The sequence below is a fragment of the Embiotoca jacksoni genome, unplaced genomic scaffold, assembly GCF_022577435.1.
Source record: "Embiotoca jacksoni isolate LCO1_2020_lvr unplaced genomic scaffold, fEmbJac1.0.p SCAF_2, whole genome shotgun sequence".
Taxonomy (NCBI): Eukaryota; Metazoa; Chordata; class Actinopteri; family Embiotocidae; genus Embiotoca; species Embiotoca jacksoni.
The window spans coordinates 20302690-20329042 of NW_027185340.1; the positions used below are offsets into that span (position 1 = coordinate 20302690).

Here is a 26353-nt window from a genome sequence, read left to right on the forward strand (position 1 = left end):
CTGTCTTTCTTTCAATTTTGCACCTGAATGTTATTTGGCAATTTCTTCCGCTACAATATTTTGACAGCATGTCTTCCACTGCAATTGTATTAGGGAGGAAGTAGGAGTTGGGATGAGGCTAGGACAAGAGCCACTGAAACATAAAAGGATGTTGAAATTAAAAGTGGACAGACGAAGGATCCAGTAAACACACCGCTCTCTGGGGCTTGAATGCCTGCTGTGTGAGTTCTGCAGTGCAGTGGGAAATATGTTAAACCAGTGGACGGCAGGATTGAGCGCAGGGCTCAGCACCATTATAAAGAGTATATCTCAGGAAACGGGTGCTTTGTTGAGCTCATCGGTCACATACGGTTGCTTAGAATGCGTAGATCCAGTGTGTCCTGCTTCTTTTAGCACAATTACACTTTTTTGATACAATATAAAACTACTGGAGCACTCATCTTAAACTGTGTTTTTGTGTACTGACACTCACTATTTCGAGTATTTTAAGTGCATTCACATGGTCAGTACAGAAACATGCAGTGCCGGACACTTTCCACCCCAAACGGTCGCCATCTTGGCGACGTAAAGTAAGTATTTTCAAATGAAGGCGTCTGAGGAAGCTGCTGCTGTTCCTGAACACCACACGGTGTTTCTTTTTCACTACTGCTGCTGGACAGAATGTTAAGTGTTAAACAGAGGACACAAAAACACACACATTTTTGGGTAAAATAATTAAAGCTGCAGGTATTTTATCGGGTGATGTGTTCACATGCGGAGGTCATTTCCGGTCAGTGCAGAACAGCAGTGTGCGATTTAAAACAACACTAACCTGTCAAAATTCCAGCACTGCACAAGTAAGAGTCCTTGAGTCATTTGAAACACAGCATTAGTTTACACAAACACCTGCTCTGCCTTTAGATCGTACACTTCCTGCTATAAAAACTGCTTTGTGGATTTTCAGGATTACTTGGAGTGACTTTAGAAAAAGGAATACCATGTCGAACTGAAGCAAAGGATAAGACTTTTGACTGTTAGCGTAAAATGGCTTACAGCAAGAGATTGAGAGAGAAAATCGAGGTAAAACAAGCACATTGACATGTCTAGAGCCTGGAGTTGTGACTTTCCCCTATCCTAACTCCAGTCATCGCCAGCTTATTGGCGCTATCACAATGCAGCAGACATGATTAAGCTTCAAATCCAGCCTTTTTAAGGACTGCGGGGCACTTTGAATACTGCAGTTAATTACCTCTCCACCCTCACATTAAAGATTCTCCGAGTCGACTAATAGTTGTTAGTTCAAGCCAATAGTTAACTAGTTATCACACGTTTATGTGAATTACAATATTTCAGTATATACACGTCTCAGGGCATCAGAAAATGGTTTAATCGCCAGTAACTGTAGTGACATTGTTAACACTGCGACCTTACAGAATACAACACAAGCTTTTGAAATCTGACTTTTACAAGAACACACATGAAGCGAACTGCCTGTTAACGCTAACGGCAAAAGTGGTGACGATTCTGGATGTCGGAACAACCAGCAAGCAGACCGACTTCATTGACAGTCGCGTGCGTGCGTATGTGGTTGTGTGTGCGGTTGTGTGCGTGGTTGTGTGTGCGTGGTTGTGTGCATGTGCGGTTGTGTGTGTGGCACAGAGAGGAAAGTTGCAAGCAAATCAGAAAGGACTCACCGTGAGGATTTGGAGGGGGATCTCCGTTTATTTGAGGCAACGTCTGGTGACAACACATCAAAACAGAATAAGTTACCTGTTAGACTCAAACTTGGTTACAGTAACTTCATCAGCACTTTCGGCATGCACTTCACGGTGCTGCTAATTGTCATACATTAAGAGTCGCTCACTCCCCCCCAGCATATGTCACACCCAGGTTACCCACAAGGCCACGTTTCTAAAGGGAAAGCCTCGCTCACAAACAAATATTTCTGCAAGTTATCAGTAACGTCTCTGAAAAGTCACAGTTTGAGTTGTTTTTCTTTCTACGACTGAACGACCGATGAAAATATGGTTGACTTTTCTCATCTCAACTATTTGCGGGTCAGCCCTCGCAATTTGTCTTAGAATTAAACAAGCTCGGCAAGCGTTGTCTGTTTAGCTTCCTGAATGGGCGCACAAACTGATTTGTTCGAGAGTAAGCACAAATTATTGGTGTCATAGGGTCGTGGATGTTTAACATGTTTTTGATCCTAATTATCTGCTTGGAGACGGGGGTGCAGTTCACTTTTCCGTGCTGGCTCAGGCTGTGAAAACAAGAGATGGGTGCCTTTCCGCTGAGCTTTTACTGTCATCCACAGGGCTGGCCCACACAAACACTCAGAGGAGCATAATTTAGATCAAATATAATGGCATTTTGGCATTCATCACTTACTAAGCCAGAATGCATTTTACATTTAATAAGTTTGATAGTCCACTTTTCTTCATTATAGACTTTCCTGACAGCTCGCCACAGAGTATGATTAAGCAAAAAGCATCACATCCTGCTTTAGATTCTGCTCCTTCGCTGTATTGTCTTCCATCTGCTTGGATTTGGTCGAATGTGAGTTATTGCCTCAGGAAGATTAATGGGAACCAAACACGTTCATTGGCGCTTGGAGACGTTTTCAACTGGGTGACACACACTGTGTGTGTGTGTGTGTGTGTGTGTGTGTGTGTGTGTGTGTGTGTGTGTGTGTGTGTGAGACTGACAGGAGCTACACTTTACCTCATATTGATTCTGCAACGGTCCCTTGGCCATCTTTACTCCTGAATTTAAGGCCAAGTGTATGCGTTTGCTTCCATCCGTGTAAATAAGAAAGGACAATAAGCTTACACGCATGCAACACTGCCAGACCTGGCAATTCACCAGACGTAGTGATTGACAGGCCTTGGTAGACTTCAGACACTTAGTACCTGCCCTCTGTCGAGCTCTGTCCTCACAGCCATGGACTGCATGTTGAACACAGAATAACCTTTTCTCTTTGCCCTTACCATTTTTAATAACCCACTGTCCCATTTTGTTTTTTGTTTTTTCATATAGGTGGATGCAGGCTGGATTGGTTTCTGGTCCAGTGTTGGCGGATGTGTCTTTGGAGTGGCAATGGCTAGGTAGGTTATACACTCCCTCGCCTTTTTATCATGTGTCTGTCTCTTTTGGTGGCTGTTGGGTTTGGTTTTAAGCAGAAGATGAAGTTGTACAGTAAAACTGCCCAAACACATCCAGACCGCTGATGTGTAACAGGTCTTCCCTATAATACCAGAGCTACTAATTAACATCTCCTACAAACAAACTACACAGACTTCTCATCCATGTTATTGTGTGTATATTGCATCTCGTGACAATTGAATATGGTTTGAATTAACTTAAAAAGCCAGCATAGCGTGTTCAGTGTTTCCCTGTTCTGGTTCCAGACCTTTGAAGTTGCATTGCATCTCTGGTTTTAAATGGTGATTCGGTCTATTCATCAAGCTAACAGCAGCCAGCTTAGTGAAAACTCAATGAACGCAGTGATGCATCAAATTAGAAAATAAGCATCTACTGTAACCTTTCATTTACAGGCCTTCTTCTCAGCTGAGTCTGACATACAGTATTAACTTCAATAGAATGTTGTGTCTAAGAGGGAACAGAAAAAGTTGCACACACAGTGACCACAATATAAAGACAAGTTCAAACCTCCCCGACTACATCATATTTTTCTAATTTCAAAATGTACTTCTGTAGTAAGGGAAATTATTTGTTAAAAACTATAAAGAAGCTTTTGCTCTATAAGATATGTATTATAAAAAAACTAAAAAAAAAACTAGTGTAGGCTATTAATCTGTGGGTTAGGGCACTCAGAAAGGTTGCAACATAAATATGAGGCATCAGGAGATGGTTAATGGATATGAGATAAGAAAATATACATTTCTGCCACACTGACTTTTTCTTGACTTTGGATAGTTTTAAATCTTCAGATCTGTAAAAATGTTTTAATAAATCCCATATCTGAACGGTTTACAAGTCAAATTCATGCAACCTATGGTCACAAGTCAGTAGACAAACTATTTAACCCAAAGAAGTTGGGAACCACTGGACTAGAACATGAAGTAGGTGCACTGACTTAAATAGTTTTTCAACTTTAACTTTTTTTGCAGTTAAAAGCAAAAATACAGAAAATTGGAGCATATGCATACATGTAGAGAGATGGCGACAATACACAAACTGATCACGTCTAAAACTGTCATAAAAATCATGATATGGTCACTTGGTCAGCGCATGCATTCATAGTGCAGTGCATCCACCGGGCACGACAAAAAGCTCCACTGTTTATAAAACTATTAATAACTAATACATCCCGCGTAAAGAGCAGTGGAGGGTTGAATTGAGATTAAACAAAGGGGTGTTGTCTCTCTTGCTCCCCTCATCTCATCTGCTCTCTTTTAATATACGATCCGATCCAGGGACACTGCAATAGAGCGAGGGGAATTGATGCTAATGCAACCACCACTTCACCTCCGCTGATGGATAGAGAGCCACGCTGCGAAGACAAAGTGTGGAGTCTGCAAAAGCGAGGGATTCATTTCTGCTCTGATAGATTTGTTGCAGGCCGAGGCCCAATCAGCAGTTCATGGCAGGCACGGTGTTTTCTTTAAGTTGTAATCAGGGAAATGAGCCCATAACTCCCGCTGTTAGTCAATGAAGCTGTTTGCAGCACGAGATGAAAGTATATGTAAACAGAGCTGCTGAATTATTGGTGTTGATTATAGACTCTGAGTCATTGGAGGGATTGATTAGTCTTTCTTTGGTGCAACAGTTGATAGTTATGAAATTCAGCTTTAACAACAGTCTCTGTGTCACTCACTCTCTTTGCAGCTGTTGAAATGTGCTAAACTTGATTGGTGGCGTTTGGGTTTGTCTTGGTTTCATATTGCAACTTTGGAAATACTCCCATAGTGGATTTTCCCCTTTAGTTTCCATTTGAACGGGAGGGTACACAAGTAATGCATCTTCGATTTTTATATCAGGGATTGTCAACTCTTTTAGGGATTTATGCAAAGCATATGTAAAGTTGGTTGTGAAAAACTCGAGACAATTCATTTTTCTGTAGGATAAATAAAGACTGCCTACTTTGCAAACATTGCAGTGATGCAGGGTGGTATCAATTTTATCATTGCAGAATTATTTGCAGTGAAAGTCAAAGGCCATAAAGAATAAGTCCCCAAATCTGTTTTAGCAGCCACACTTCACAGCTTTTTTTTCAGCCCAGTTTCTCTCCCCTATTGTTAAAATGATTGGCCAGCTTTTCAGAATCATTGACTTTGAAGACTGGTTGTTAAAATCCCCGATTTTTGGGTCTGAAAAAAGCCACCCAAGGTGGAAAACTTTGAGTATGGACAGGTCCGTTTTGACCCGGACAGAGAACTGAACTTCCCCGACTGAGGTGATTCGCTAATATCTAGTATCAAACAATGCTTTGTTGTTCGGTACCAAAGCTTGATACCGAGGCTGCATCCACACAAACTCATTTTTATTTTAAAACGCATCAAACACATTCTGAGAAGTTAAGCGGAAGTAATTCTCTTCATCGTCAGTAATTTTCTTCAGTCATATTGTAAATACCACAGCATTTACAATATGTAGAGTATCACATCATTTACAATATGTAGAGTACCACAGCATTTACAATATGTAGAGTATCACATCATTTACAATATGTAGAGTATCACATCATTTACAATATGTAGAGTATCACATCATTTACAATATGTAGAGTACCACAGCATTTACAATATGTAGAGTACCACAGCATTTACAATATGTAGAGTATCACATCATTTACAATATGTAGAGTACCACAGCATTTACAATATGTAGAGTACCACAGCATTTACAATATATAGAGTACCACAGCATTTACAATATGTAGAGTACCACAGCATTTACAATATGTAGAGTATCACAGCATTTACAATATGTAGAGTACCACAGCATTTATAATATGTAGAGTATCACATCATTTACAATATGTAGAGTACCACAGCATTTACAATATGTAGAGTATCACAGCATTTACAATATGTAGAGTATCACATCATTTACAATATGTAGAGTATCACATCATTTACAATATGTAGAGTACCACAGCATTTACAATATGTAGAGTATCACAGCATTTACAATATGTAGAGTATCACAGCATTTACAATATGTAGAGTACCACAGCATTTACAATATGTAGAGTATCACATCATTTACAATATGTAGAGTACCACATCATTTACAATATGTAGAGTATCACATCATTTACAATATGTAGAGTATCACAGCATTTACAATATGTAGAGTATCACATCATTTACAATATGTAGAGTATCACATCATTTACAATATGTAGAGTACCACAGCATTTACAATATGTAGAGTACCACAGCATTTACAATATGTAGAGTATCACATCATTTACAATATGTAGAGTACCACAGCATTTACAATATGTAGAGTATCACAGCATTTACAATATGTAGAGTACCACATCATTTACAATATGTAGAGTATCACAGCATTTACAATATGTAGAGTATCACAGCATTTACAATATGTAGAGTATCACAGCATTTACAATATGTAGAGTACCACAGCATTTACAATATATAGAGTATCACAGCATTTACAATATGTAGAGTACCACAGCATTTACAATATGTAGAGTACCACATCATTTACAATATGTAGAGTATCACAGCATTTACAATATGTAGAGTATCACAGCATTTACAATATGTAGAGTACCACAGCATTTACAATATGTAGAGTATCACATCATTTACAATATGTAGAGTACCACAGCATTTACAATATGTAGAGTACCACAGCATTTACAATATGTAGAGTACCACAGCATTTACAATATGTAGAGTATCACATCATTTACAATATGTAGAGTATCACAGCATTTACAATATGTAGAGTACCACAGCATTTACAATATGTAGAGTATCACAGCATTTACAATATGTAGAGTATCACAGCATTTACAATATGTAGAGAATCACAGCATTTACAATATGTAGAGTATCACAGCATTTACAATATGTAGAGTATCACAGCATTTACAATATGTAGAGTACCACATCATTTACAATATGTAGAGTACCACAGCATTTACAATATGTAGAGTATCACAGCATTTACAATATGTAGAGTATCACAGCATTTACAATATGTAGAGTATCACAGCATTTACAATATGTAGAGTATCACAGCATTTACAATATGTAGAGTATCACAGCATTTACAATATGTAGAGTACCACAGCATTTACAATATGTAGAGTATCACAGCATTTACAATATGTAGAGTATCACAGCATTTACAATATGTAGAGTATCACAGCATTTACAATATGTAGAGTATCACAGCATTTACAATATGTAGAGTATCACAGCATTTACAATATGTAGAGTATCACAGCATTTACAATATGTAGAGTACCACAGCATTTACAATATGTAGAGTATCACATCATTTACAATATGTAGAGTATCACAGCATTTACAATATGTAGAGTATCACAGCATTTACAATATGTAGAGTATCACAGCATTTCCAATATGTAGAGTATCACAGCATTTACAATATGTAGAGTATCACAGCATTTACAATATGTAGAGTACCACAGCATTTACAATATGTAGAGTACCACAGCATTTACAATATGTAGAGTATCACAGCATTTACAATATGTAGAGTACCACAGCATTTACAATATGTAGAGTACCACAGCATTTACAATATGTAGAGTACCACAGCATTTACAATATGTAGAGTATCACAGCATTTACAATATGTAGAGTACCACAGCATTTACAATATGTAGAGTATCACAGCATTTACAATATGTAGAGTATCACAGCATTTACAATATGTAGAGTATCACAGCATTTACAATATGTAGAGAATCACAGCATTTACAATATGTAGAGTACCACAGCATTTACAATATGTAGAGTACCACAGCATTTACAATATGTAGAGTCACCTGGCCGGCCCGCCCTTGTAGATAAAATCACTCGGTTTCAGTATAAGTAAATCTCATATTAGAACGCCTTATATCAATCCTTTAAAAAAAAACATGTATCTGAGTTGTGTGCACTGCAGGAAATGAGGACCGGAGACATCTCTCACCCACCTAGCATCATCCTGATAGCATGTGGAGGATTTCGGGAACATTTGTAAATTGTAGCATCTAGCAATAGGTGGTATGTGCAATGTTTAGGAGACATCCGTTAATTGTAGCTACAGAAAACTACCAGAGTTATACTCTCCCCCTCTAAACTACATGAGGCAAGGTATTGGTACCAGTATCAGAAACCTTGATCAATCTCCAGCTCCATTATACAGATACACAAAATACACAGCGTTATACTTTATATATAAATCAGTATCTAAGTAGTTTAAAGTCAGATTTGTTAGTTACTATGTAACCATACACATATATTAGATACTCACATATTTGTAATAATGTAATGAAAGAACCTGATTGGAGTGGTGACCTGCTGTGATTTCACTGCTGCTGCTGGGTCTTACATCACAGGAAGCTGGTATTCCCAGTCACCATAGTGATTGTAACGTCCTTTGGGAGTTGAGCCCCGAGATGCAACACGGCAGATTAAAAAAAAGAAATGTTTTACAACAGCTTAAACACAGGAAATTAAACTGTATCTTTAATTAACTTTTTTTCTCTATCTCCTTAAAACTAAATGCCTCTCTGCTTTTCCCCTCTTCTTTATCAACTTGCTGCAACATGGCATCATTAGATACATTCCCAGGAAAGCCTGTGGTAATGACCTGAGCAGAGAGCAATCTTTGTCCCTTGTCTCACCCAGCAGCAGCCCTTAAGATGTTAATGTTGCGATGTAACTTATTATATGCCACTAGCTGTCCCTCTCACTCCAGCAAGCGCAGTACTGTGCCAATGCTGAGCACGGTTCTCCACAGGGATCAGAAAATGCTCTCCTTTAAGTGCCTTTTGTGCTGCAGGTGTTGCAGATTCTCATTTTTTTAGTGGCTCAAACTCTTGCAAAGCTAAATATCTTGGGGGGATTAACTCTAGCCCTTTTGCCAAAAAAAACTCGCAGGCAATAAAAATGTTTGCAAGCAGCCAGTGTCTCACCAGTGGATAGTTGAATGGCAGGATGTTGATGCAGCAGCTTCAATTAGTGGTGCTAGATGCTGCAAAGCGTGCCACCCATCGTGAAAACATTCGACAAACAATCTGGAATCTGTTTAATTGTGTGGCTTAGACAGAAACTGATTGGATGACAGTGACATGCTGCATGTTTTTTTGTTTGGGTGGAAAGAATAACTAATAAGCCTCACTTGTTATCTTCCCATTACATGCTCTGGGAAAAGAGGAAGGGGGACTGTAAGGAGGTGGTGAAAACAGAACTAGGTTATTCGCCTTCACATCACGGAGGTCTGAGCTACACAATACTCCAGGTTAATGAGATGAGATGGAGCAAACACAAATGAGGGTCAGCTCCTACCTAATTTGTTTTGCCTGCAAAAGGGGACAGTCTGTGATTGCATGTTGGTCGTCAAATTATTCTGTTGGTTTATTTGCTGCATGTCCCTCACTTAAAACGAAGACAGGACCAAATGATAATATTATACTAATGATGATATTTCATCATTCCCTGCCGGCGCTGCAGAGCAGAAAATGGAATCTGATGCTACATGGCTTGAACGATGCCATCTTTATGGCCAATAAATCCTGTTAGACGATTGTGAAAGATAGGCTTTTAATTCTGACTTTACCTCGAGATGACATGACCCTCTTTACTCAATGACTAGTGTAAGAGAGCTCTGAATTTTATTAAAGGAGACATACGAACCTTTACGGCTAAGTGTTTTCTTCAGTTATTTTCAGATTTTTTTTTTTTTTTTTGTCTTTGTCACAAATATCATAAAACAACAAACGTGATCCTTGTTTGTGGCAACATGACACAGGTGTTTAGAAAAGGTGACATGTAGTTCAGTTTTTACCAAACATGCAGGAATTTCTTTTATCAGTTGGCCACTGTAGTTTTTAACAAATGCTGCTAGAATAGGAGTAAATGGCACTAATGTTGGGGACTATTTTCAGACAGAGACTACTTCATATTTGTGTGTTTTCACATGTATGTGTGGTAGCAGGATGATGTACTGCACTGCTGTTGAACTTCAATAGCGAGTTGGTCAGATAGGGGCATTATTTGGTGCTCCAGAGTCATACAGAATACTTTGTTTGGCTACAAATGAGTCCTACGACTCCTAATGGAACCAATGTATAACTTGTTGTGTCTGGAAAAGTAGATAAATACCTGTCAGGCTATTTACACTCAACTGTATGTCTCTTTAGCTCCCAGAGAGATATTTTAAAGCCTGTGTTAGCTCAACAAACATGAGTTTTAACATGAGGCTTGACTGAGTGAATGGCAGGTGCAAAGCGGGTGTAATCCTGTTGCAGCCAATAACAACACATGCTGTCTCCACCACACACATCTGATCCTCCCCGTCCCCACTGTATCCTGTCGCCAAGGTTACCCGCACAGATCATCTAAGCCACACACTCCTACTTACTTACGTCCTTATAAGTCTACAGTTCAGATGTCGTAAAGATATATAGATTTCTATTGCAGGCAGCCTCCTGTGGCCTATAATAAATCCAAAATGGGCCGTAGCCACTGGCCACTGGTTGAATAGACATGATGTATCGCATGTGGAATTTACTCAAAAATACCTAGACTAGCCATACTCATGGTAATGAAGGAACACTGTAGGCTTACTGTTGTGTTTTTAATTGAATTCTGTGGCACAGAGGAATAAGGTACCGTATGTCAGGTTTTTACTACACAGGCAGTGTTGGTGGATAGAGTCTAGTGAATTTTGGTCTTCATAATATTTTAGACAGCGAAGAAACCCAGAATACTGCTGACTTTACCCTTTTAAAACAAAGATTATAATGATGAGATATTCGTATTTCTCTTGGGTAACTGTAAGTTTGTGGTTTCCAAAACCGTAAAGCTTCTCGCATACATAAATTCAGTTGAAAATGTGTCTCACACGTGTGACGTAGTTTGCCAATTATTGACCAAGCTCTTTATTGAGTGGACTCAGGGCCCAGAGGTGGCGTGTAGGCAATAAGCTACTTATGGCATTTCTGACAGGAGGATCAGATTGGAAATAATACAGGGGAGTAGCCCGTGATCCTCTCCGTAAAGAGACGAGGACTTGGCTGGGTGCAGGCTGAGGATTTGGTCCTTCTTGGGCACCGGGAGCGGTTGAAGGGTTGTGGATGTGAGCCAGTCACTGGCAGATGGGTGATGCAGATTTCAGGGGTGTAGCTTTGGGCAGGAAAATAAGATCCCTGTGTTGTTGCAAGCGCTCGGCTCTCTTGATTAGTTTGCCTTTTCCAGCGCGCCCAGCTCATTTCTGTAAACAGAAAAATGAGCGGCTTTGGTTCTGTTCATCAGAAGTGATCAATGCAATTTATCAGGATATTTCTCCGACCCTCTGACAGTGATCTGAAGTCCAAAGTTAGGAATCCAGAATGTGATTTCCTGTGAACTGAGGAAATGTGTCGAGGCTGTGAATGACAGCTCGTGAAATCCCGAGACGTTAATGTCATCTAAAAATGTCACCCTGGAACACTCTGAGTGAAGCGGTTCTCATTATCCGTCCACAGGATGACGTCCCTCAGCGCACAGACTCAACTTCACAGCCCGAGCTGAACTAATCAACCATTTCCAGCGTGCCTTTTTATTCTTGCAAGTTCATTGTCAAGTTCTGCCCTCTTTTCTCAAGCATCTTGTCTGCGAGCAACAAAACAAAAGTAATTAGTGTTTGCCTTTGATACAGGCTTCTATAGCTTCATCTAATCTCTCCCAAGCATACATATGAACACCCAGGGGAGAAGAGAGGAGCTAATCAACTATGTGAGTTTAGAAAAGGGCTACAAAGAGAAACCACAGAGTTCAAGAGGGTTGGGTAATGGCCCAATGGCTTGTCTTCCACAATATAATACAATGTGCATCTCAAACTGCCTGCTTAGCTGGTGAGACAAATTGAATCAACTCGTGGAATAGTGACTCCTTGTGTAATGGCAAGTCTAAGGGAAGCACTCAGAAACACGTGAGAGAAGGAAATGATCTGGCCTCTCTGTGAAACAATGCATGTCTCCAGTAATAGATTGTGACACAAGTCACAGAAAGAAACAGACATTGAGAAATTGCATAGCTGCTCATTGTGTTTATGAATGATGCTTCTTGTTTCCGAAGCAGCTGTCTGTACTCACTTCAGTAATCTTGTCTACTGTTTGTCCCCGTTGTCTTTTTGGATCAGTATCTTTAATAAATTGTATTTTTCATTGTTGTTTTTTTTCATATACTTTTCCTTTCTCCTCCTCCTCCTCCTCCTCCATCTCTCACTCGGTCAGATTTGCAGACTCCGTCCGCGGGATGCTGAAGCTCATCCTGGTGCTGATGCTGGCAGGAGCCTCACTGTCCTCCACCTGGTTCACGCTCACCTGTCTGAGCAGAGTTACCCACCTCCCCTCCACTGCAGGTAGGTGCACAGCAAGCAGCACTGTCAAGGTTGTAACCGTGTGTTTAAAAGATGTCACACACTTTTCGCCTACAGTGGCTGTAAACCCCTCAAACACACTGAAACCCTAAAGTCACTACCAAAATACAAATAGTTACTGTTTCAAAAAAATGAAAAATACTGCACTGTATATTTGGTGCATGTTCAGCAGAACCAGTCCAACAGTTTGATGTCAGTGATCATCCCATTTGGGACATTAGCTGCCTTTTTTCCTTTAGCCAAACCAATAATGCGAGCATGTCATTCAAAGCCACTGGTTTCTAATCATCATCATCATCCATCATCATTCTGCGAGCCCGGGAACTGCTCTTCTTTCCAGCTCACATCCTCTGATGCCAAACACTGTCTGCAGTCTGCAGCAGCCAGGGCTGAACCCATTTCATCCACCTGGCACCTCATACAAGAGGGCAGCGAGATACTGCAATGAAATCTGCCAAAAAAAAAACCTCATTATCCCAGTGTGGGATGGTCTGTAGCAATTACACACACTGATGAGAGTTAATCTGTGGGTACGACGAACAAATGACAAAAAACAACAACCAAAAAACTTAAAATAATTTACACAGAAGTTTTCACTTAACCCTCGGACTGTTAGACTTCGGTGTGTGTTTGTGTGATGCATCCTTGACATCCTTCAGTCAACTCCAACATTGAAAGCAGCAAGTTGTGTTTAGAGACAAAAAAAACCACCTTTTTTGAAAACCTATTCTGGATTGTCAATCTTTTAAAAACATAAATCTAATTTAATAGAACAATGTACACATATATACCAGACAAACTAGAGTTTATAGATGTATTTGTAACATTTAAATACAAATGCCGTAGAGAAAGAAAGAGTTGGGAAGTAACGGGACGTGTGCAGATCGAGAGCTTCGGTCTACCCCTTAGTCAAAATATAACTCACAACATAGAGGAATTAAAAACAACAACAATTGTCTTCCCTTCAGACCCCTGAGGTGTGTTCAATGTTCCTCTGCTGCTTCCTTCAAGAGATCTCCTCCTACCTTTTGGGACCTGGCAGCATATACAATTTATAAATGTATAACACAAGGGAAAGATGTAGCGGTTGAGACGTTTGCTATGAGTGCTTTATTAGAATTGAATAAAGACAAGCAGGGGAGACGGCTGCCTTTGATGGCTGCTGTGTGGCGCCTGGATTCCCCGTCGCAGGCAGGCAGGCAGGCAGGCACGTGAGGGTCCTCAGAGGCACTGTGATTAAAGGGACGTGCAGGCTAATGGGCAGCTCATTTGGACCAATCTGCTGTGATAAGGGAGATGGAGAGTGTCGTGAGGTGATTGCATAATCTCTGCGCACATCCACTCTAACACACATTCGCACTTTTGACTTTTAAGTCCAGCCAAAGACTGCAGCTGACACAAGACCACGAGATGGTCAGACATGTTGGGAATCTTCTGTTTGCCCTGCAAACACGAGGACACACATTTTGCTGTATGTAGAAGCAAGAAGCTACAGTATTACACAAACCTTTGCAAAAGATTGCCTCTTAGCATGGTCCATTGTGGGAAATAGATTAAGCCAGCTAGTACATTGGGATTTTAAATTAAAAATGTACTATCCAGAATTATGTTTTTCTTCCAGTTCAACCCAGAGGTGCACTCAAATTAGGCCAGCCGCAGCCAGTGTGGACACTAATATTCTCATCATGCGAGAGTCTGAAATGAGACAAGCTATTCACTATGTGGACACCTGTGCTTGTTGGCAAAAAAAGAATAGGAAAATTGATTTAAAAATACTGATGAATCCATGAAATGAGTTGCATCTTAATATAGTGTGCAAGTAAACTAAAAGGTAACGTAACGCAGAAGAAATGACAAAATCTAAATAGAATTGGTGGAGCAGTAGCAATCGAATCCTTGATGTGAAGCTCCATGTCAGACTGGGCCGAACAGGAATGGAGTCAAACCCGTCAGCTTCATCAGTGATGATAACTTGTGTTGATTAAGTCATTTGAATCCTATCAAACTTGGAAGATAAGATCCATCTCCGGAGGTAAATATACTTCTTGGTTGGTGAGTAGAACTCGGCATAACACGGATCCTTTATCAGGCACCATTAGATTTAGTTTTTTAGTTTTCTTCTGTATCAGGTAAATGAGTTCATTAAGCATTTATTTTGAAAGAAGGAGGTGAGAAAGGATTATGATTTGAATTCTAAGCAAATAAATCATGGTTCTCATTTTTTTCCTGGATTGAGTAGCCTTAAGTAAAGATGATGGAGGAATTGGGGGAGATCTGTTGTTTGGGCTGCAAACTGGCCATTTTCCATCAATAGACCTCTGGTATTTTGGTTTTGTTTCTGGTAAATTGCCACCTCAAGGGACGGCGTTCTAAATGAAACGTTGTTTCAGGATGAGGGTCTCGTCATAAATCTCAGCACTGCTGGGAACAAATGGTGGAGCAGGAAGCCGTGGAAGGTGGAACAAATCAACACTGCTGCTCCATAAACTTGCCCAGTATGCCATCTTTTTAAAAGAATTGCTCGGATGGGATGTGATATCATATTACATCAAAGTTCTCGAAGTAACTTATATAGCTCCACGGTTTTTTTTTTCTCCCCCCCCAGCAATCCTGTACACTTCCTGCATCCTGGTTGGCATTTTTATTAACAGCAGTGTGCCAATATTCTTCGAGCTCTTCATCGAGACTGTGTACCCGGTCCCTGAAGGCATCACCTGTGGAGTCGTCACTTTCTTGTCGAATCTGGTCACCGGCCTGCTCCTCTTCTTCCTCACCTTTTACTGTACAGGTAAGACAGCATACCACCAATATACAATGTATATAAATGCGTGGAAAGAGTAGGTGACGAAATCTGTACTTTTTTGGAGCGTGAATGCATTCCTTCATTCAATTCAGCTCCCATTTTCTGCATTTATCCAGTTTCTGTGCCAGTTTAGTGACGTGGGGTTAGGATGACACCACTTAAATATCTCTTTTGTATTTCCTTTTCTCAGTGAACAAGTCTGAATGAGCTGAAGTTTTTACTCCATTCAGAAGCTCTCCGTCCCCCTGCAGGTTTCTCTCCCCTCGCAAAAGCTACAGGCTCCATTGTTTTCAAAAATCCATTCCAAACCCTGCAGATGCTGCCGAGTAAAAGGCAGACGGTGGGAAAATTAGGTTTCAATGCAATTGACATATTCTGCACAAAGACAGTAAAAACTTCCTGTTGTAATTTAGCCTCCGCTTTATCTTTGAGCTGGTGGTGTGACAGAGTTTGATATAATAATTTAGGCCCCCAGCAGAGAGGACAGCATGTCATCTGTTCCTCTCCTGCCTCTGCAGCTTTCACAAGAGGGAAAGAAATCAAAATCATGTAAGCAAGTACATGCGTGTTTGTGTTTGAGAGTACATGTGATTGTTACTCAGGAACATGTTCTATGTGTCCTTTCCCTTCCCCTCTTTACTTCCCTGTGAGTTTTGTCTTACAAAGCTTCAATCAGATGCAATTATGGATCCATCTCAGACACACTCTTCTTCTGCCCTCTTTGTCAGAGTGAATAAGAGATATATTTCCAGACCCTCATACATATGCATGAGCTTAATATTCAGCCAAGTCCTTCCAATTGCCACAAGGCTACTGGCAGCTGCTGCCTGACAACGGTATCTTTATCCTGCCCTCTGGGTTGTTTTACCGGTGCAGGTGGATATGAATGTTTGTTTGACCTGAACAGCCGTGGGGCCCCGGAGATCCCTCGGGACCAACTAACGAGTACGACAGCCCGACCACGAAACCGGCTTGTGTTGTTGGAAAAGCAAAAACGGCATGATGCATACTAGAGCCTGACCAATATATCTGAATTATAGATATATCATTATTACCGGAGATGTTCGTTAATATGTATCAAAATGAAAAGTTTTTTTTACAGAACATATTATAGAAAAATATGCTTGGGATAAATTCTGAAATTCCCATTGGATTTGACTGTTTCAGTGCACTGATGCCAGTGTGGACAGTAAACTTTAAAATATCCATCGCATATCTTTGATAACTATTATATATAACTACTGTTCGACAACTACTTTTGAGGGATAACTGGAAAATGGGTGTTATATATACATAATATACAGTATATATAAATAATATTGGATGGTACATTGGTATTATCATTTTTTTACTCTCTAATATTGGTATCAGCTACACTACTTCCATTTGTATATACTTTCTATGTTAAGATACAAGAAGAGACTTAAGGATAGATGGTTTTGTTGTTACACTACTTAGCAGAGACTTAACTTATATAATAAGGAGACCAATTATATTTAAGTTGCCAGACAAACACAACACTGAAAACACTGTTCTGCAAATGTAGAGGCACAAGAAGGGAGATATTCTTTAGATTTGACTCGATGTGCTTTAACAGGTGGAGTTTAAAGGGCTGAGGGATGCTGAGTAGACTGGGGTTATTTAGATTTCATTTTTTCTGCAGCAAAACGAAGAGCAGTTAAAGGATGACTCAAACAGAGATGAAGCTGTTTAAAAATTGGGATCCAGATGACAAGAGATGTATTTTGAATTCTTTGAAGCGGTAGCATGTCAGTGTGGTGATAAATCATAGATTAAACGGCAATATAGTGGGTGTGGATAGACGGGGCTTTGAGTAGACAGTGCAGCTGGAGGCCCCCCCCCCCCCCCCCCCCCCCCCACACACACACACACACACACACACACACACACACACACACACTGGAGTAAGACTTATAAAGAATACATGATGTACCCTCTCCTCAACACCTCTCTGCAGTGCTCAATGATCGACTGCTTAGTGTGTGTGTGTGTGTGTGTGTGTGTGTGTGTGTGTGTGTGTGTGTGTGTGTGTGTGTGCGCGCGCGCGCGCGCGCGTGTGTGAGCCAAAGGGCGTCTGGTGTGCTGAGATGGATCCTGACAACTTCCCTGCGACAGCCGGGGAGAAGATCAAGCCGAGATGATGGAGGCTTCTGCCTATTTTTTTTTTCTTTTTGTTTTTTTCTTCTCTTCCCACCCTGAAGTTGTATAAGAGTTTTAGAGAATGATGCATCGGCGCTTTCTTGTCAGAGACTTCTGGTAGTGTGAGCTTGCAGATAACTACCTCAGTGGTAGATTGCCACCTACTACGCACTTGCACAAAGTGTGTGTAGGTAGCAATTTGTTGAAGAGTGTTGCACCTTCCACATGTAAGCAACTATTATCTGTAGGTCAGAGCTGTTGGAGCGGAGACATAGATCAGTGTAATATGCACGTTATGATACAAACACTATCCTTTGGTAGTGAGATATATATATATATATTAGATATCAGGCTGCTAGTTTTTGATATTTTTCTTATTACTGTCTGCAAGTCCCATGAAAAGACCACTACCAACAGAGGGGGTGTTGGGGACTATTTTAGTTGATATTTAATACAGATTTGGTGCTCTGTTACATATTTTCAACAGCGGGACGGTGTATGTAGTGTTGAATTAAAATAAACTACATGGTCATGAAGGAACATGGAGCTCTGTGGCACAGAGGAGAAGGAAGGCTTTGTGTAAACAGATCAGTTTATAGTTAGTCTTTTTATAGGATTTGGTGGTAATAAAAATGAAGAATAACACCGGTCTTGTCTTTTATAGCTCTTCAGAGCTGTGTTGTCGTTATATTAGAATGATCTGGGCTGAGTTTACTGTTCTCAGTAGAGTGAAAAGCAAATTGCAATTCTGTGCTCATCATGCTCTCAATGTGTTTAAGAGCCAATAGTGATCCTTGTCAGAGCCCGACTGATCAATGACATTGATTAAGTGATAATCAGCTAGTTTCAGCTTCCATACGGGATGTTAAAACACTTTAAATCATTAATTCACTGTAACCAGTGATCTTTTTGTTCTTTTATGAAAGTGCGTGTTTCTTGTTCTGTCTGTGAATTAGCAGCATTCTGTTCTCCTCAAAAAAAAATCACTCCTACAAAGATTAATTTGATTATTATGTAAATTCCCTTTGGAAGTATTCGAGTGGGCCGTCTCATTACTCTTAATTTCCTCTGTAGTCTCATAATGAATGAGGCAAATAATCTCCAGACTTCAAAACTGATGAATTCTGCATGAGGCCCAATCTTTTCAAAACCATCTCACTTCCTGATATCGAAAATGGGCAACTTCAGCCTTTTAAGAATTTCCATCTATTTCCAGTTTGCAGTTCGTTTTAGAGTTTTCCTTTTGGCTGACTCGTTATGCATTCTGAATTATGGCTCCTTTTACCCTGAGAGCGCGAAGGCGTTTATGAATTTACGTCCTTGTCCATTTTAATATCCGTGAGAGGCTGGTCTTGGATCAGTGAGCTCTAACTGTCCTCTTGACTCTGTTGCGTGTTCAAAATCCCCAAAGTCTCCGAAGCGTGTGACTCGGAAACATGAATGGAGCCTCCGGGCCACATATCTGCATGTCGTCGCTCTTTTTCGATTTCATCTGCTGTGTGTTTGTGTCATTTAGCAGCGAGCACGGGGTGGAATACAAAGCAGCAGAGAGGTATTGTGGAGCAAAACTGCCTGTGGAGGAAGAAGAGAGGGAAGGGAAGATGAGGAGGTAGAAGGGTTGGGTGGCGTTGACTTTCCACTGAGCTGTGAGTTGTTACTCTCCTGCATCGTGGGAATTATTCAGCACTGAGAAATAATTGCCGCGGTTCTTTAGTCCCAAGATTTTTTTTTTTTTTTACACCCCTTTCTGCTAAACTTTGCGTTCTCCTCTGAAGTGAAAGTGCCTTTGCAGAATAACTTTTTCAACCCCCCGTAAAGACTGTGGAGGTGTTAAAAAAAAACAGAAACAAACAGCCTCTCTTTGCAGAGCTCAATCATTCCTGAGAGAATAAAAGCCCTTCTTATTTGCTGCTTTTTTATCTTTTGGGAGAGTTTGGAATCACGAGTGAGTGAGTAAATGAACAGCACAATATTTACACTCAAAGAAAGTACACACACACACACACACACACACACACACTGCTGCAGTCATTATCAATAATCTGGATATTACAGCACACCAACCTGTTGATCTACAGTAGATATTTCTTATCAAACTTTCAAATAATTTTGCTCTTCACCCCAAGCTGAGTATCTTCAGCTGTGACTCCCGGTGCTCTCAGACCACGGCCACAGCCATAAAGGAGAAGTGAGCTTCATTAATTATAACGCTACATTGACCTCAATTAAGACTGATTAAGGCCATAAGATGCCTGTCGGCGCACGTCTCCGTTCTTCATCTGTGGTGCCATCCTGCTGACGGTCACAGCTGCAGTAATGGGCTGTTAACGTGATGAACTGTCTGATGTTCACACTGATGTCCTCCGAGTGTGATCATACTGTCCCAGTGAACCTGCTGCAGTTCATGGCATCGCTGATCTGTCGGGTTGTGGATTGTGGCTGAGGTCTAGTTTAAAACTTTGGTTTGAATCACTCAATCCGTCAACAGCTCCCGTCTGCACGTTTTTAAATACACTTTTTGGAATCAGGAAATTGGTTAATAAAACTTTTATAGATTTGAGTAGACCAAAATAAATATAAATTGAAAATCGGCACAAATAGATGATTAATTGACTTAATTTTCTTTGTGCAGTAAATTGTTTGCCGTCGGTACACAAAGGTAATTTATTTCAATCAGTAAATGACTGAAAAATTCTGCAGAATAAAACTAAATTTAAAAAAATTCAATAAAGTAGGAAAAACTTTCCCAGGGCGTTCAACACCTGAGAGTCTGAGCAAAAGTCCGTACTAATATTCATAATTTTGTAACTTGTAAACTGAACTTTCGGGACTTGTTATTGATTGGTGTGTAATTGGTCAGAAAGTCTGAACCGCGGTTCGGAGGCACATTTCCCACCTGCTATTTCAATTTGAACCAAAGTGGAATTTTGAAGTTGGGGATCAAACGATGTTGGCGTGAAAGCAGCATAAGTGAGAGGCGTCTTTCTGAACCTCTCCAGGACTGACAATGAAACCCCTCCGAATATGAGTTGCGTTGTCCCTGTTCATTGGTTTCTGCGTGTGATTCACAAAAACAGACGAACCATAAGAACAAATAATGTTGTACCTGCTCTGCATGATGATGCGTGTAGGAGATTATTACATCTGTTCCTTGACGCCAAGATTATTAATGGAAACAAAATCAAAGCTGTGCTCGGCACGTCATGTAAATTGTCAGACCAGCATGCGGACGTTCGTTCCTCAGCGTTTGCTGATGAGCAGGCTGCATGCCAGTTTGAACGAAGAGTGACACAGGTGATGTCATACACTTTGTTTTTCTTCCAGCGGGTCTTTACTGTAAAGATGATGCAACAGATGCCTTTCTATGAACCGGAATAAACTTTACGATTCTGTACACTTTAGTTAAAGGGTTACAGTAGGTCATATAAAAAGAGATGTCTGAAATGTCTGCTCTGATAGCTGCTAATTAACTTTCACGATCTTGACCTTAAGCTGGTTGCCATAGCACCACTTACAGGACCACTGCGCAGAAATTGTCAGAGACGGGGAGGATGAAAAAGAGAACAAAGACAATTCTGTGAAGAATAATAATAACCTGCTCTATGGGGACTGTTCCCTGAAATATTCACCATCATCCCCTCCTTCTTATTAAGCAACCTCATTATCAATGATTTAAATAACTCCGCAAAGTGCTTCAGTATAAAATCCTAATCATCTATTGAATTAAAACAAGTAAAAACACAAGGATGCAGCAGGCAAACTTAATTTCTCACGAATAAAAATTTAAAAAAAAAAGTTAGATCAAATTGTTCCGGAGGGATTTAAAAGATTCAAAAGCTGTTTTTTAAAAGCAGCCAACAGTCCTCACCTTAAGTGCTCAGCCTTGATTGTAGAACATGAATTTATGCCTTCTCGCTGTGTTTCAAGGAAACTTCACAGGCATGCAGCACATCTGGACCCAAATTAGCCCGTCATCTATACTGTGATCATCCTACAGTCAGCTTTAAAGCAAACCGGTGATCTGAGAGATTCAAGAATCAGAGCAGTCGGGTTTTTTTTTTCTTCTTCACCTCCTCTTCACGCAGTTCAGCACTTCCCTTCCTGTTTACTTTTTAATTCCTGCAAACTTTCCTCAGAGATCAGAAAGGTCCAAATGTCTGTTTTTGCTACATCACCGATGTGAATTACTCTAATTATGTAGCTCCACATCAACATGTCAGGCTGGAGGCTCAAACACACACACAGACACGCACACACGCACACACACACGCACACACAGACACACACACATGCACGCACACACACACGCGCACGCACGCACACACAGACACACACACACGCACGCACACACACACACACACACACACACACACACACACTCACTGGCAGACTGCGTCTGCGGTCTTTGTTGTGCAAACATGTGGGAAAGCGAGACGGAGTAAGACGGAGACTGCAGGTCAGATAAACACAACTCCATTAACCCGCCTCCACGCCGGGTCTCCTGCTGTCCAGCTCACACGCTACTGATTAATGAGGCTGCTTCAGGAGTCTCGGCTCGTCTCTGCGAACACCCTCGCCCAAACCCTCACCTCCCTCTCCTCTCCAGCCCACCTCCCACCTCCCACCTCCCTTTTGCCCCAGTTTATCCTTTGATGTCATCGTCACACCTACCTCAGCCCACATTCTCTTTCCTCGTGGAAGAGGTGAAGCATCAAGCACACAAAGGTGTATGCCTTACAGCCCCGAGCCATCATTTAGCACGAAGAGGCTGCAGTCCGAGCACCGGTCCCCGAGCGCGTCGAGCGCGTCGGCTGATTGATGACATTAGAGAAAGCGTGCCGATTGGAGACGGGCCGGTGTGATTTGCGACACATTGTCCCGCCGTGTCCCTCCGGGCTCGGCTACGTGATACGACCCGATTCCTCTATATTTAGTCGGGCTCGTTATCAGGAGCCGAGCAGCTGTCCTCGCCGAGACGCCGGCCCTCACCGAGCAGATTCAGTCCAACATCTCTGTCACAACAAACACCTTCGACTCGCCGTGAAGCCGGCCGTCTCACGGCGAGGGCCGCTTACTGCATTTGAAAGAAGGAGTTTATTGATTGGCGTTTCGTCCGGACCAGACGCTCCTGTTTCGGTGTGACCGCGTGTTCGTGCAAGCGGGAGAATCTGAGCGCTCGCATCACGAAGGCGGAGCGAGACGAGCTTTATGTGTCTTGAGCGCCGATGAATTCGGCGCTTCTCATCCGCCCTCCACATTCAGCATTGTTGCAGACAGCCAGAGCACCTTCCCTGTGGTTAATGGAGCTCGAACCGAGCCGAGGAAATAGAACACCTCATTCTGCACCATGTTTAGGTTCAAGTGGAGGTCAATGATGATCGGGAACACTGCCAATATCATTGAATTATTCAGAATCATTATGGAAGGCAGCATGGGAAGCTGTTCTTATTACCTCTCTGGTATGTCAGGACTTCCTATCAATTAGCCGTTAGTCCTGCAGATACTCGAATCCATCAATGTCATCTTCACACCAACTCTCATGTAATATCTTTATATGTATGTGGATATATATGTTATTTCATTCAGAAGGAACACGGTTACATGTTGTGGTCTGTTGCTCACCACCGGAGCAGCATTCAACTCGCTGGTTGTTTATCTGTGCAGATTTTTTTGCGATGGTGTCTGCAAACACAAGTACTTGCATGTATCCAGCGGTTCAAAGTTGCAATCACAAAGTTACGAGAAGTATTCAAAATGACGTTGGTTGATCAGCATCAACACCGGAGTTCCACTGCTTTTTCTGACCACCGGTACGTGCGTGTTTGTAATTTTGCCCTGAACGTGAGCAGAGGGCCTGCACACAAATGTTGTATCGGTCTCGGGGAAAATGTCAATAAAGAGCCTTGAAATGCTTAAGAAAGCCTGCGACAATAAAGCAATGAGGCAAGCGAGGGGTTTTAAGTGTTTCAAGATGGGCAGAACTTAACTAACCAAGAAGGAGGAAGTTTCCTCAAGTCAGGAGTGAAACCAGCCGGGTTTTCTTTTGACGTCCACCTGGTTGCGCAACCATGAATTCATCCCCCCAGAGTCAGACTGTCAACACCGAGTTCTACTGTGATGTTCCGGGGAGTCCGAGGGAAAACATTTAGTGCAAACGACCTGAACTGTTTCTCACCCATTCGTTTCAGGTCCCTGGTGACATCACAAATACTCACATAACCGGAGGGCACAAAAATGTGCGTAACACAAAGTCCTGATGTTGACCGAGCGATGAAACCTGGAATAGTCTTCCCTCTGCTGCGCTCCGTTACTCTCTTAACAGGATCAGACTTTTGCAGCTTTTTGATTGCACCTTTGATATGTTCATTTCATTTGGAAAACAAATGATGAAAAGGGTCCAAAAATTGGCAAACAAATGTACAGGTCAATACAAATTGCGGAGTGAAAGAAGAGCCCGACCTGCTGAAGTGTGTTTGAGCAGGACGCTGAGTCATCGACCTGCCCGCCCGGTCTACCAACAAACCTAACCCACCTGTTTCTCTTCCTTTCTCTTTTATCCAGAGCTGTCGTGGCTGAACTGGTGTCTAACCGGCTCCTGTCTCTTCAGCCTCATCCTCATCCTCTTCTTCAGGGAGTCCTACGACCGTCTCTACCTGGACGTCTTCGTCTCCGTGTGACGCTGCTGAGGACAAAAAACAAACAAAGGACCAAGTAATTATTCTTGCACAAAGAAAAGGAAAAAGGGAGAGGAAGGGCAAGTGAGAAGCCTGTTCTCTTAAGATGTAATGTTTTAGGATATAGATGTATATATATATATATACTGGTAACCGTGGTGATGGATATCCGTGTATGGCTGCTGAGAAGAAGGAAGAGCGAATCTACATTAATGTTTACTCTTTTTACGCGATCGACTCGGATGCCACACGACTGTTTAACCCGTCGTGACCGCTTTGTATTTGTCGATCTATGTTTGTATGTTGACAAACTTTAGTGGACGGTTTGATTTCTCTTAACCAGGCACAGCATGATAGACTGTTATTTGTTGTTTACTGACAATGTAATACTGATGATGTAACATTTGAAGTCGATCTCGGTGCCCCCCCCCCTCCCCCGTGCAGCTGCTTGCTTTCCCTTGTCTGATCCTGTTTTGAGAATCTGGACATGGTCTCAGCATCCAGCGTGGGCCCCTGGCGAGGACGTAGAGGTTGACAAACGGGACAGCTTCAGCAGGCCTGGCTGCGCTGGGGCCTGCTGGTGTTTTTTTTAGTGCTGCTCCAAACTGGCAGGCCGGGACTCACTGGGGAGCGTTAACTGGCCCGACACTGTTAAGTGACCTGTGATATTGCCTGTCGTCGAGAGGCAGGTACTTATATTATGTTTTACAGCCCTCTCAAGATGAATATTATGCAAAAATGATCTCGCAGATTGCTGATTGGACCCCGGCCAGAGACACGGGCTGGGACCGGACACACCTGCGGGTTTTTTTTTTTTTTTTTTCCACCTGTGAGTGAGCCGAGTCACTGAAAATGTTCTTCTGCCTATTTATAGCTAATTATGTCCATTTCAAGGAGACTTGTTTTTTTTTAATCGAGTAAGGTTTTTTGTTTTTTTTTCGTTTTTAAGAATCTGTTTTCCTCAGCAGTCTGCTCGTATTTATTGTAAGTGTCTCAACACTAACACGGTTAACACACAGTTTCACAGGAAAACAGGACGTTTGGTGACAATTTTGACCACAGCCGAGACGCACTGAAACCGTTTCCTAAGACGGACTTGAGGATTACGTCCTGGTGTTGTTTGCCAAGCTGCTCCTCCTCCGAAGCGTTCGTGCCAACGGAGAGTCTCCTGACAGAAAAACCTTAAAGGAAATGGAAAAGAAATGTCCATATCTCAAGGATTCCTCAAATGATAAAACTGAAGCTTTTACAATAATAAAAAAAAGAAAGAAAAAGAAGCTACGGAACAATAAAGGAACACATCAAGCGAATGACAAATATGTCGAACTCTAACCTGTTCATCTTGTTTGCGATGTGTCTTCCAACTGCGAAATGAGGCGTTTTAATGCGATTCCTTTGGACTTTGTAATGTGTTTCCAAGTGATTTATTTTTATGTTTTGTTGTTGTTTTTGTTTTGTTTTTTACTCTCAGATAAAGGTTGTCTCTTACCTTTTGGAACGTGTTGCCTTAATTGCCCGGTGCAGTGCGTTCGGCCTCCCTCTCCTCCACACTGTGACTGTTTTATGTATAGATTTTGTAAAAAAAAAAAATGTCATGTTCTTCTGTCCTGTGGCAACACGCTCCGGTCACACTGTGGTGTCCCGGGTTACAAATGTTCTCGTTCCATGGAAAATAACAAACACGGCTGACAAATATTTCCAGCACCTTATTAAAATGAACATTTTACAAATAACACTGCTGCTCCAGAGTTGTTGTTGTTTTTTTTTATGCCCACTGACCTTCAACTTGTTTTTCTACTTATTCTTACACCAGCAGTCACCTTAGTGAGTAACAAGTCGCATCATTTGGGAACGGAAATAAGTAACAGAGGGGGCTTAATACGACGAGTAGTAGCGGGGAGCGACGATTGTGTTGCTGTTGGCGAGAAACTTGTGCGTCTTCAGTGCGCTGCGAAACGGACGTGTTGTCATGTTGGAAAACACAAGCGCGCACTCGCCGCAGTTCGGTCATTTGCGGAGAATCTTTTTCCCTCGGACGCCTCAGATCGTCACGGCAGAGCTCCGTGTTGACAGTCTGACTTTGGCGGGGGGGGGGGGGGATGAATTGACAGCGCAACAACCCCCCGTGAAGGTGAAAAGA

General features: G+C 41.6%; 1 protein-coding gene across 1 annotated transcript in view; it reads left to right on the forward strand.

Moving 5' to 3' along the window:
• slc49a4 (solute carrier family 49 member 4) overlaps window positions 1-25948 on the forward strand; it is a 51760-nt gene extending 25812 nt beyond the window's left edge. Inside the window, exons 6-9 of the mRNA XM_069154982.1 lie at window positions 3016-3083; window positions 12431-12558; window positions 15182-15364; window positions 24101-25948. Coding sequence (XP_069011083.1) covers window positions 3016-3083; window positions 12431-12558; window positions 15182-15364; window positions 24101-24216 — 495 coding nt within the window. The 3' untranslated portion in view covers window positions 24217-25948. The remainder of the gene's footprint in view (window positions 1-3015; window positions 3084-12430; window positions 12559-15181; window positions 15365-24100) is intronic.
• The last annotated feature ends 405 nt before the right edge of the window (window positions 25949-26353 follow it).